Source organism: Haliotis asinina, chromosome 8 (genome assembly GCF_037392515.1).
Source record: "Haliotis asinina isolate JCU_RB_2024 chromosome 8, JCU_Hal_asi_v2, whole genome shotgun sequence".
Taxonomy (NCBI): Eukaryota; Metazoa; Mollusca; class Gastropoda; order Lepetellida; family Haliotidae; genus Haliotis; species Haliotis asinina.
Genome location: NC_090287.1, coordinates 55945120 through 55958135, shown reverse-complemented (window position 1 = coordinate 55958135; position 13016 = coordinate 55945120). Strand labels below are relative to the sequence as shown.

The following is a 13016-nucleotide window of genomic DNA, read 5'->3' as shown; positions in this document are numbered from 1 at the left end:
AGGCTATCTCACTAGCTGTAATGAACTTAACGCAGCACTCTTGGAGACCCCCTGACAAACCAAGAATTGTAATGGGAGTGAACTGGGCTTTGTATCCACATATCATTGGTTTCTACAATCTGCTGAACACAGTGGTCTCTCTTAAAATGAAGAATATGACTTCACATCTCATTTTAACTGTCTAAAGACTTTATTCACTGTGGAGAATATGGAAACCTGGAAACAATATTGAACATATTTTCGTATCACACAGAGACCTGTACAGTAGTCTGTATGATTGTATATTTGTAACATGGCTGTGATAAAGGGATTCAGATTATCACAGACATTAATATCACTGCCACAAAAATATTAGGAATACCTGATCTTCAACACCAGATATTTTTGCTCAACGTAGTTTAGGTAAGCATACAGAGGGCCCTGCAGTCATTTTCCCGTTTTCAGCATTGGGATACCCAATAAAATTAGTAAAAATTAAAATGAAACAAACGATGTATCTGTCACTTTGAAGCTCATTCAGTTTGCAGATTATTAATATTCCATCTTAGTATCTTGATCATAATCACTTTGAGGAAAAGGTGGCAGTGATGTAAATAAATGATACACATTGTTCATGTAAACAGTATCACAGGTAAACTTCTCATTCCAACAAAATCTGGTTCAGCTCTTCATCACATCAATTGAACTGATGAATCAGTGCTGACTCCATTTCACAGCATTGTCCAACAGCTCACACTTGCCCATAAGCTTTCAGATGGACGTACTGCTCAAACGCCTCCCAGTAACGACTGGCAAATGCATGCTTCAGTTCCTCACTTTCAACAATCTTCTTCAAGGCTACAGTTGTATTCTCTGAGATCTTGACAAGGTCAAACCTTGGGAAGACCCTGCAAAAGTAAAAGAACTCCTTGTATGGCAAGACTTGCATTCTCTGTCTTGAGTTCATCAACATTAAAACACAAAGCCATACAAAAACTCCCTGGTATGGACCAGTGTACCATATATGGTCATACTTATGCAATTGCCAAGACATCTAAGGCCTGTTCCACAAAGTGATTCTAGTGCTAAGACTGCTATGATCTATCTAACTGAGAAAGTGTCACAAAACAGCTACATCAATTTTGGTATTCATGTGAACAATGATGTTTTATCATTGTACTCTTTCAATTTCAAGACTGTGGTAATGCGAAAAATAATGCCATGGGAAATTGGCAAGGCATTTCAAGATATTCAGTAATCAAGCACAATACTGCCATCATGTCATCACTAGAGATGGTCCAAGATGATGGTGAGTACATCTTTGGTCCCTGACCTTTGAAACAGGATACTGTCTGAAGTGTGTACTGTACCACAGGGTCCTAGTTTACCTCTTGTATCTGCACAGACTAGCAACTCTCCCCACTTACTTGTCACCATCCTCCTCTGACTTCTTGATGAAGTGCTCCACCCTGAGCCTGTCATCAATAGGTTCCTTGTCTGTCTCCCCAAACATCACCATGTGCAAAGCATCCAGGGAGTCCTGTCTCCCCATCCCCAGACTTGAGCACATGTTAAGGAAGGCGTACACCATCACCCCTCCAACATAAACAGGAGTGGACACAATGCAGTCTGCAACACAGGATGTCACACACAAAAAGTCATTACAAGCATGCTTCAGTGTTAAAACCACATCTAGTTTATTTCTTGTTTTACAGATTTTTGTCCTCAGAAAACCTAAACAGAGGAGGGAAAAAAGATAAATATAAAATCACCAGTCAAAGTAGTATTTCTTCTAAATACTACATGTATTTTACTTATTTATGAAGTGTATACATACACGGGGCAAAATACAGTCTAAAAACTCTTTCTTGCAAGCTTACATTTTAGCCAATAAATACATTAGCATTCTATCTTTATGAGTGGGAAAATCAATTTATAATTTTTATCTTCTTGAAAAAACAGCAGTTCTGTAAAACAAGAAATAAAATCGGTCTGGCCTAATATATCTTCTCATAACTCTTATATTATTCAACATGCCAAACTTAGAGCTAATGCTCATTATTGCTTTCTTCACACTTCCACTGCTCCTCTTAACTTTGTAATATATTATCTTTTGAATGGGTGAATTGTGAGCCAGAGTTGTGTCAGTTTGGAATGCCAGGAACTTGAAATTTGGATTTGAGTCCCTTATTAAGATCCAATTATCAAAGGTTTCTCAGCAATATGCCCAAACTCATGGGTTTCATCATGACAGACTTCTGCATCACTTTGATTTTCCTCCTGTACTACACTCATTCACTCATTCGTCAGAAATTTTCTATCTATGGATGGTAAGAAGGGACTGCTACTGAAAACTGAAATAACAATTAGGGACTCTTTTCAACACAATTACAGCTTATTTAAATATAAATTCTTATCATTATCTTTCTGTTATATAAGCAAACAGGCTTGATAACTGTTTGCATTTTATGATCACACTTAAACATAACATATATACTGGACAAAATAAGTTAGGGATATTGGTATTTTTATAACTGATATTTCATTACCATGTCAATGAATAAACTCATCATTATTCATAATTTCAAAATTTACAAATTAAATATCCTTAACTATTTTTTGTCCAGTAAACATTTGAGCGTCTTATATCTTAAAGAGGTGTTTTCATCTACTGGTTTACCTGTTTTGCTGAAAGCAAAAGGACTTGTAGTTTCAACAGTTTCTTTAATGCCGAGAGCAGTGTTAATGTTTACAGAGTAATCCCAAGGTTTTTCACAGTTTTCAGCTTTGATGTCACATTGCGGTTTGACAATATTGTCAGTACCAAACAGCTGTTTGAGTTTGCGTGGTGAGACGCTGCTGGCAGTGCAGTAGATGATGCTAGAGGATGTCAAATACTCCTTCACCTCCTCCGCAACATCAGAGAGTTGTGATGGCAGCACGCACACAAACACCAGGTGCACTGATGACACCAGCTTGACATTATTATTGTAACATTCTGTACCACGACTTGCTAGATATTCTGGAAAAAAATAAGACATTTAATACTAAAATGACAAGACATGGTCTCACTTGAACAAATTTCTTTAATAAATGTTGACCAATCATGTCAATACAACATGCTCTGAATAAAAAAATGCAAAGTAAATAAATAACATTTCTTGTACTCAAGTTCTCAAGAAGTGGGAAGTTGTTTACCATATAAGATATATATAAAGTTTATTTTACGTAATAATGGTGACCCATATTTTCATTTTACACAGTTGTTGAGCAAAATATCTGAAATGATGTGCACAATACTCAAAGTAGTCAAAGTGTAAAATAATGAACTATATAGTCTATCATGACAATATAATGTTAAATTTGATACAACTAGTACAGTCAAACCCTGTTTTTTCGGATGTTCTGGTTTCACTTGAAATTCGTCCGGATAGCGAGATGTCCGGTTAACTGGACCAAACAAGCACACAATTCACATTAAATGCCTTCCGATAGATTAAGAATGAAATCACATAGTTGTGCGATAAACGGTATTGACGCGACACATACACATGCACATTGCACAGATCTCTCCATCTGGATAACTGGATAATTTTTTCCACAGAAATCAATGGGAATGATCTGAAAATTCGCCGTCAGGGTCTGGAAGCACGGGGTCCGGTTAAGTGAGTATAATTAATGTACGTAAAGTTTCATTTCGTTTCAAATAAAAATTGTCTGGAAGGCGGGGTTTCCAGATATGTGGGGTCCCAGTAAACAGGGTTCGACTGTATATTTACTGTGGCGAAAATGTACCTAAAGTTTCTGGTCTCCTGGTTGATATGTGTAGATCTGATGGGTTCATTCTGCCATATGTCAGTAGACAGTGGGCAATTTGACTTCCCACATGACCACAACCTATGATTCCAACAAGAAGAGGATCTTGGTTGTGGAAATCCTGTAAAATTCTTGTAGTTCTTTTCTGTGGACTTTTCAACTGATTTTTCAGTTGTCTGAAAAGTAAATTTGAACTTAACACTCATGTATATGCTACATTTTGGACTACACTTTCTCAGTAAAGTACAGATTATGGTCTTTTGGTTTTGTTCAATCCCATCTGGGTTTCAAACCCTCAGGGATTCTGCTATCTGGCCCACTGGCCCACCACAGCTTAAACAAAAATTGGAGAACAGCTATCTAAATAACTTAAAGATTTCAATGATTGTACGTAACTATTAACTTGTTTGAGAGAAACATGTATTAAGGCTATTTCCAAATTGATTGTATTGACAGTTAACATGCGTAAGCTTTTTGCTCTCTTTCCCTTGTACATGTATACTGGTATGATGAAATTGATGGGAACTGTAAAAAGAAATGCCCATTTGAAGTAAGTGAGTGAGTATTGTTTTACACTGCCTTTAGCAATATTCCAGCAATATCGCAGTGGGCTACACCAGAAATAGGTGACACATTGTACCCATGTGGGGAATTGAACCATGATCTTCAGCATGATGAGTGATTGCTTTTGCCACTATAGACTACCCCACTGCCCCTCCAGCTGAAGTGTTATGGCTGAAAGCAGTTACATAGACAATAACAACTACACATTGCAGAATACTTGATTGTTGGGTCATTGCCTATAGAAAGCAAGTGGTCGACAGCACGAGCATCAGTTCAGCCCATTGAAAACTGGATTCAGTCAATTTGGTAGGGATAATGGATGATATTTGGCCCCTCTGTATGCACAGTGAGACACGATCACTTTGTCAAGCTTTCCAGCAAACCCCCCACCACTGTGGTTTCGATAAAACATTTAAACACACGTCCATTTGTAAAGCTCACCTTCCTTCATTCAAAATATCAACAAAGTATGTTGCTTGTGCACATAATGAAACGGCAATGGCATGTGACCTTGCCCTCAAAACAAGGAGTTTTCTTTCCTCTTCGCTTAGAGCGCTTTCAAACTGTAGCTTATGTAAATTACGCGTGATATCGCTATTCGTATCATCGTTTTTCGCACTCAGGCGTGTTAACAACGCCATGTTGTATCTATGTACGCCACGCATGCGTAGCGTAAATATCAGTAAAATGCGTGATGCGTACGCACATATATGGTGTTCCGGTAAAAACTTCCGGTTTGTTTTAGTGAAGGTGAGGATTGTTGAAAATATGAAAATTGACCTTGTGTTTCCGCGACAATGTTTTTCATTTCAGATGAAAACACATTTCAGATATATTCTTTGTCGTCTTCTCAAGTATTCTTATTGAAAAAGAGGCAGATGGCCTCTCAATTTTGACTGTATACTGATTGTTACAGAGAATAGTGCTTGTGTCCCAGTTTTCGTGCGTTGGTTTTGTTTATTCTGTACTTAGGTATCTGATTCTTATGTCACTGTGTGTAATGTACAAAGGATTTTATGGGAGGTCTTTTAATTCGTAACCGTAAATATGTGTCAAGCATGTTACATTGGCATTTCAGCTAGAGTTGTCTCCCCCTGGGTCATTTTTAACTAACCAAAAAATATATTTTTGGGATAATAGCGAACAGATGTTCATGAACATTATTGCGTATCAGTAGATTATCAAAACTGTAATTCCGTAAATAAATATCACCTCACCTTTTATAAATTTATTGTTAGAATGTTCTGTCGTCCGCTGGTTTCCAGTGCAACATACATTTCGTGTCTTGTCCGCAAGTGACGTACCATGTTTTCGGGTTACCCATAATTGCATGGGGTCACCACAGAAATCAACAAATGCAACGTATCATTTGAATTAAAAGCCATGCAAACAGGGATTATTTTTCTTGATTATTTTCATTGTTTTTTTTTTTGAAATTTGTTAAAGATAAATATTTTTACAGGTAAGTTATTCAATCATTTGCACACTTATTCTTCTTGTCTGCATGGCCCACCATGGCAGGGACAATAAAATGCGTCATGTCTGCATAGAATAGTATCATCGCAGTAGTATTTTAAATGAACCCAGAGGTCACATGCCTGGTACGAATTGAGCTGTACGAAAAAAACGTACGTAACAGATGACCAATTTGGTGTTCAATGTTTTTTAATTACGTCGGCAACATTCCATTCAAGTCACGTTATATTTATGTTTAACTTTTCACTCGAGCAGACGATGGACCACTTGACAAGCTGCAAGTGTTATTTCAAAAGTTATTATCACATTTACGAAGGTTCTCAAAGTGCTTTATGTTCCATGGTAGAATTTTAGTACTTGTACAGAAATTAGGCCACAACTTCCATGAAAGCTGAACATTTAAAACATTTTGTAATCCGATTGCGACAGAAGCTTCCGCACACGAGACGGTGTTTACATGTGGCACGGTCATCTCTCTGTACGCAAGAAATTACGGGGAAAAGAAATACCCTGAAAACATGGTTCCCCTGAAAACATGGTACTGCACGGTATAAACTTTTCCAATGGTGTCCTGTCGGATATGTCTGCAATGAAAGGATCATAGGATGTTGTCCACTAAAGTGGTTCCTGGATTGGGCATGAAAGCATAAAACAATGGACCATTTCTTAAATATAATGGGACCATTTTGTAGCGGGTGCTGCAGAGTTATCTCCCTTTGCTGAGATCCTTATAAATATCACTGAAATATTTCACAGTAAGGAAATACATGTTTAAATTATCAAACATAAAGTAATCATGAATAAAAAAATCTGTTGAGCCCCTTTTAGAATACAGCACCACAACTGCTTGTGAGGACGTTAGGATTAGGTTAACTTGACACTAAACCGATTCAACTACAATCATGTGATAGAGTATTATGACATGTTTTAAAGTTTGTGGTGCTGTATTCTAAAGATAGGCCCTAATTTGTTACCGTACATAAAGTCATAATGAATAAATAATTCTATTTGTTACCATATCTTCATGAAAATATAGCACATTGATCTCATTGCAACCTTACAGATTGGCTGGAATGTTCAATCCTTTTTATAAAGTATTTACTATCAAGGTTCAACAATGCCTTTGTGCTATTTGTTGTTCTTACTCCATTTCTGTCGTCATTCAGTAATCTGGGTTCATTTGTTATCCTGTACACGTTGTCATTTTAGCAACCATCAAACTTGTCTGTGTAGAGTGTAGTTTGCTGTGCTCAATTTTTATTGTGCCAGTTTCAGTCAGTCAGTAAACGTACTGAGTAAGTGAGCCAAATACTTTATTCATGTACTGTACCCATGAACATCTGGTTAGAACTGGTCTTCAGAAACCATTGCTTGTCAGAGGTGTCAAACTTGATCAGGTGATCAGGTTTGCTGAATTGTTTGATGCGTGTCATCATTTTTCATTTGTGTAGATTGATGCTTATGATGGCAGTGACTGCATTTTCTGGTCCAGACTTCTGTATTTATAGACTGCTGTCAAAAGCCTGGAATATTGTTGAGTGTGGCATTAAACAACAAACAAACAAACAAATGGTCGTTGCATGTTTAGTATTGCTTTCTGATGCTTAGTTTTCTACCTGCAGTCACTGACAAAACAAAATGGCCACTTACAAAGGAGCAGCATCGGAAGCCGGGAGAGCACAGATCCTTATGAAGAAAAGGCAGAAGGAACAAGATGAAATAGAAGCAAAGAAGAAAAAGATTGAAGAGGAATTAAAAATAGGAAGCATAAACAACAAATTTGCTGCCCATTATGATGCTGTAGAACAGACTCTCAAGTCCAACACTATAGGTACATTAGATGGCATTACTTTGTTTCATGTGATTTAGATTTGACCTAGTTAACTCATCCAACTAAATGTATCTATTATGATCTTGCTTTAAAACATAACTTTAATGTAACATCTCCACAGGAACAATTTGCCCATTTGTCTATAGCGTTACAGGTTATGGTGCAGAGTTCAGTCCCTTGAAAACTTATGGCGCTTATGGGTTTAATCAAAGAGATAAACATATGAGACCTGTACCTCTGTAGGCAGACATTCTGTGATGTAACTAGAATACATTTCCAAGCAATGATGTACTGTCTCACTGGCTGACCTTTTGACTGAATTGGATATTAAATATGAAAGGTTATAGTCATGCATCTCCACTGTCCAATGTATTATTTTGAATTATTTTTCTAACAGCAAAGACTAAGCTAAACCAAATCCTTAATTTCACATCAGGAAAGGAAAGGTTCTAAGATTAAAGAAAATAAATTACATATACTAGTTCCTAATAAGCATCCCTAATTAGAAATATGTAACATGCTGAGTGCACCTGTTAACTGTTAGGAGGGATTTTTAAACCTCTTCTAAATAGCACATTTTCCACATGTATCCTAAATAGATCTCCTTTTGGATTTGAAATAGCTTAGCACCTGGGAATATGTGAATTACAGTGTTAATTTAAGGTTTTTTGATTTATGCATAAAATTCCGCATAAATTCTCAGTTTTATTCAGTATGGGGGTGCCAAGTTAATTGTGCTGAATATTTATGATTTTATGAACTACTGAACTTAATATTTCTGTCGTATTGTGTTGTAAGTATGGATAATATATGCTACCCAATAGAAGGAAAAGACGATATGCTTCTTTCATGTTAATGAAATTAAATCTCTTTTGGGATAGGACAGTAATATGAAGGAAGTGCCATGCTTTGATTTCTTTGAGTAGTATTCAATGAAAATTTACCTGAAAAAAAGTCCAGTAACTTCAGCATGTTTAGTTGGTATTTGTCATCATTGTAATTGTATTTAGATAAGTGAATAAGTGATTGAAATGGAGAAATATGGTAGATTATGACTGGTGGATCCTCTTTAACTGGTGGGGCAGTGGGGTAACCTAGTGGCCAAGGCATTCAGTCATCACGCTGAAGATTAGGGTTCAATTCCCCATATGGGTACCATTGTGTGAAGTCCATTTCTTCCAGGACATATCCCTTTCTTCCAGAGATTTACATGACGCAAATTCGTACGTCCTATGCGCATTAAAAATTTGCAATGGATGCAGCGAAATAGAACAGGGACTCAGAAAATAGTCCAAATACTTCTTTAACATGTTGATCAAGTAACAATAAGTTATCACTGAGTCTGCTACTAGCCAGGTTATGAAATCAATTGCAGTCTTTTTACTGTGATCATGATACACAATACAATAACAGGGACTGAATTGCAACAATATTATAACGTTAGTCAGGGACCCCCATTTTGTAGGCCAGGACCCCTTAAAATTAAGAGTATGAGTCCCAGGGACCCTCAAATACAGGGCTCAAGGTAAATCCATGCTTTAATAATACAATGATTTACACTGTGTAGCTTGTTTTACAGGTGAACTTCACATGTTAGTTCATCGTAGGAGTTGGTTTCAGGCTATGTGTGTGTATGTTTCCAGGTCTTGTGACGCTGGATGAGATGCGAGCTAAACAGGAGAGTGTTGTGAAAGAGAGAGAAAAACAATTGGCCAAGAAGAATGCAGAGGCACGTGTGATTGAACAACAGAAGGAGGACAAGAAACGAAAGGAACAAAGAAAAGTAAGAGAGTTGCTATGGTTACTGATCGAGAATGAAAATGAAGATGGAAAGATAGGTCAAGTTTTGAGTGTCATCCCCTTATTGTCAAAATTTAGCTGATATAGCTTGGATTCTTTACTATATGCACTTAACTTTCACACTGGGACAAAATTTCTATTTGTCATAAGAGCTGACTAAAAGTGGGATGTTATCAGGCTTCTGTGTTAATGCTATCAACATCAGTTTGTCTGGCCTGGAACCCATGAAGATGCAGGTTAGAGTTGAATCAGCTACCCATACTGATTGTAAGGCTCAAAGTGATTGGATGTTCAAGCTTGCTGACAAGGTTGACACATGTGACATCATACCCCAGTTGGGCAAATAAGTGCTCATGCTGTTGATCACTGGATTGTCTGGTTGAGACTTGATTATTTACAGTCTGCCATCCTATAATATTGCTGAGTGCGGCATAAAACTTAACTCACTCACTTCTGAACATGATAATTTGTCATCAGGATGGAAGTTAGTGTAAAACATTTACTATCTCACTGAAAAAATCACAAATAACATGATACCATGTATCCCTGATTGCATCAGCGTTAAAGATGAACCTGAACACCACCATATGTTACAGTGACTGCAGAATCCTTGCTTTTATTGTTGACAGATAACGATGTTGTCATTTGACCCTGAGGAAGAACAGGATGATGAAGATGATGAGGAGGAAGAGGAAGAGCCTAAATCTGCTTTTGAGCTCCCACCATCCATAGTTCCAGACAAGGGCAAGAAGAGGAGATTAGGTAGAGCTGATGATGTCTTTGAGATCAATGTGTTACTTACAAAATTCACCAATACAGGAACCAATGGAAACTCCTTGTTTCTTTTCACCTTTGGGATAGAACTGATTTTCAGTAATCCATGCTTGTTGTAAGAGGCAACTAACGGGATTTGGTGGTCACTCGCTGACTTGGTTGACACATGTTATCATATCTGTTTATTGTAGATTGATGCTCATTCTTTTGATGACTCGACTGTCTGGTCATTACATGTGGAGAGAGAGAGAGAGCGTGCACGCACACAGGTATTAGTGTGGGGGGTTGGTGGGGGGTATGTGTGTACAGGTGTTAGTTTGTGGATGTGGACAGGTGTTAATGTGTGTGTGTGGATGTTTACAGGTATGAACCCTGAGGTGGACACCAGCTTCCTACCAGACAGAGACAGAGATGAGGAGGAGAACAAGATGAGGTAAATCACTCACTCACAAACCCATGAAGGTCCGGGTTAGAATACTGGCCTTCAGTAACCCATACTTGTCGTAAGAGGCGACTAACAGGATCAGATGGTCAGCCTCACTGACTTGGTTGACACATCTTCGTTAAGTTGCGCAGATCGATGCTTGTGCTGTTGATCACTTGATTGTCTGGTCCAGACTTGATTATTTCCAGACCCGCCCATATAGCTGAAATATTGCTGAGTGTGGTGTTAAACATAAAACCAAGCCAACCAGTCTGTGTACGACTGACTCACTCAACATTGCAGGGAACAACTGCAGCAGGAATGGGAAGAGAAACAGGCAAAGATCAAAAACGAGGAGATCGACATCACCTACAGCTACTGGGACGGCTCAGGACATCGGCGACAGGTCCGCATGAAGAAGGGCAACAGCATACAGCAGTTCCTACAGAAATGTCTGGAGAACCTACGTCGAGAGTTCAACGACCTCAAGTCCATCACAGTTGACCAGCTGATGTATGTGAAGGAGGATCTCATCATTCCACACCATTACCTGTTCTATGACTTTATTGTCACAAAGGCCAGAGGGAAGAGTGGAGCTTTGTTTAGTTTTGACGTTCATGAAGATGTTCGAATGGTGAGTGATGCTCGAGTAGAGAAAGATGAATCCCATGCTGGGAAGGTTTGTCTCAGAAGCTGGTATGAGAGGAACAAGCACATCTTTCCTGCAAGTCGATGGGAACCATATGACCCGGAGAAGAAGTGGGATTCTTATTCTATTTCTGACAAAAATGCTGCCAAGATCACAGTGAAGTAGAGACTCAGTGATCATTGAAAACTGACTTCTACAGGAGATACCACTTTTGGGAACCATATGACCCAGACAAAAGGATTCGTGCTCCATTTCTGACAACAAAGTTGCCAGTATTACAGTGAAGTAGAGAATCAGGTATCACCCCTGTCAGGAGATACCAGTTATGTGATATTATCAGTCACTACAATCAAACTGCATCCAAATTCATTGCAGATGGTTGTGACACTTTTGGTTACCCTGACAACATAGTCAAATAACATCACTAATCTCCAGCCACTGAAGCTGGTTGGCCATATCTTTTTCATTCTAAACACTGGTGATTACTGCTTTGAAACTGAATCAGTTGAAAGATTGAATCTCATCCTCATATCTTTTGATATACGGTATATCAATATGTGTCAACAAAAATTTAACACATCACGCCCCTGTTCCTCAAAGTGATCTCAGTTTAAAAGGTAATCATGACTCTAGGTTAGGATCCTTGCAGCACAGTGATCTCTTAGCCTTGTGAGGATGTATTTCTTGTCAGTAGTGACGAGGGTGAGATTCTGTATCATGTCAGTTTAATGGAAGATCAGGGTTATCTTCTGTAATCCTTGTTTGTTGTGAGAGGTGACTAAGGATTGAGTGGTCAGGCTTGTTGACTTTGTTGACACGTCATCGGTTCCCAATTTTGTTGATTGCACTGGATTATCTTGTCCAGACTTGACTATTTAGACTTCTGCCATTCAGCTTGAATATTGCTGAGTGTGGTGTAAAACTAAATTCACCCACTTATTGTAATGAATGTAAGAACTGGCGGTCCTTTGTTAACATGTTTTGAGATGTGTATGTTCCTACTTGTCTTTTCAGTAATCTGTAGTGAATGTTTCCAGGGTCCCATTTATGTTTATAGGAATGTTGATAAGCTGCCATGCTTATGAGGAAATGATTGAATTGGCTAGAGTTCAAGTGAATTCAGTTTCAAAAACTTTGTGGTGCATTGTAAAGCAGTTTATGTTTAGGAACATTTCATTTGAGTGATTTGCCATAGTCTTGCAAATACCTATGTAAATCAACATTAAACGTGGCGTCGTCAAACTGCTTGTGCTGTTTTATGCATTGTTATCTCCTGCGTTAGGTTTGGTGATCTTCATTTCAAGGTCACAAGGGGATTTTAATGTTTTACCCTTGTCAGTGAGATATTGCTAGTACCATTCACTGGATTTTCTTCATACTCACCATATTCATAGACACCAAGCTTTATCCAGGGAAGATGCAGGGCCCAGTCGATTTTGGTGACCTTCACGTAATTTTCAAGGTCACATCGACACATTGAAGATTTCAGCATGTTAAGTTTGTCAGAAAGATGCCTCAAGAATCATTCTGTGGATTTTCTTCATATTTGTCACCAAGCTTCATCTAGGGAAGGCACTGAACCCAGTCAATTTTGGTGACCTCCATGTAATTTGTGTGTTTGAACAACTACAGAGCAAGATATCAAGAGAGGTTGACTGGTCATGTTTTTGTTGACAGTTAACTTCATCTTAAACTACAACCTT

The 13016-nt window shown here is 38.1% G+C and overlaps 2 protein-coding genes across 2 annotated transcripts; one reads left to right on the top strand and one right to left on the bottom strand.

The window, feature by feature from the left end:
* Positions 1-168: 168 nt before the first annotated feature.
* LOC137294611 (NADP-dependent oxidoreductase domain-containing protein 1-like) lies at positions 169-5042 on the bottom strand. The gene is made up of 5 exons (XM_067825668.1): positions 4801-5042; positions 3775-3971; positions 2660-3001; positions 1407-1608; positions 169-887 (listed from the first exon to the last, which is right to left on the bottom strand). The coding sequence occupies exons 1-5, from the start codon at positions 5022-5024 to the stop codon at positions 731-733; spliced, it is 1122 nt and encodes a 373-aa protein (XP_067681769.1). The 5' UTR covers positions 5025-5042; the 3' UTR covers positions 169-730.
* Positions 5043-5061: 19 nt separating this feature from the next.
* On the top strand, positions 5062-12560 carry LOC137294610 (protein FAM50A-A-like). The gene is made up of 6 exons (XM_067825667.1): positions 5062-5109; positions 7458-7666; positions 9310-9449; positions 10096-10228; positions 10604-10673; positions 10968-12560. Exons 2-6 carry the CDS (start codon positions 7474-7476, stop codon positions 11476-11478), a joined length of 1047 nt encoding a protein of 348 aa, XP_067681768.1. The 5' UTR covers positions 5062-5109; positions 7458-7473; the 3' UTR covers positions 11479-12560.
* The last annotated feature ends 456 nt before the right edge of the window (positions 12561-13016 follow it).

Bases quoted from the DNA above. Each gene is read 5' to 3' on its own strand.
- LOC137294611 (XM_067825668.1), bottom strand. From the start codon at position 5,024: ATGCGTGGCGTACATAGATACAACATGGCGTTGTTAACACGCCTGAGT. The intron at 3,972-4,800 runs GTGAGCTTTACA...TTTACTTTTCAG, and splicing joins GATATTTTGAATGAAGGAAG to ACAACTGAAAAATCAGTTGA. The intron at 3,002-3,774 runs GTACATTTTCGC...ATTTTTTTCCAG, and splicing joins CAGGAGACCAGAAACTTTAG to AATATCTAGCAAGTCGTGGT.
- LOC137294610 (XM_067825667.1), top strand. From the start codon at position 7,474: ATGGCCACTTACAAAGGAGCAGCATCGGAAGCCGGGAGAGCACAGATC. The intron at 7,667-9,309 runs GTACATTAGATG...GTATGTTTCCAG, and splicing joins TCTCAAGTCCAACACTATAG to GTCTTGTGACGCTGGATGAG. The intron at 10,229-10,603 runs GTAGAGCTGATG...GGATGTTTACAG, and splicing joins GGGCAAGAAGAGGAGATTAG to GTATGAACCCTGAGGTGGAC.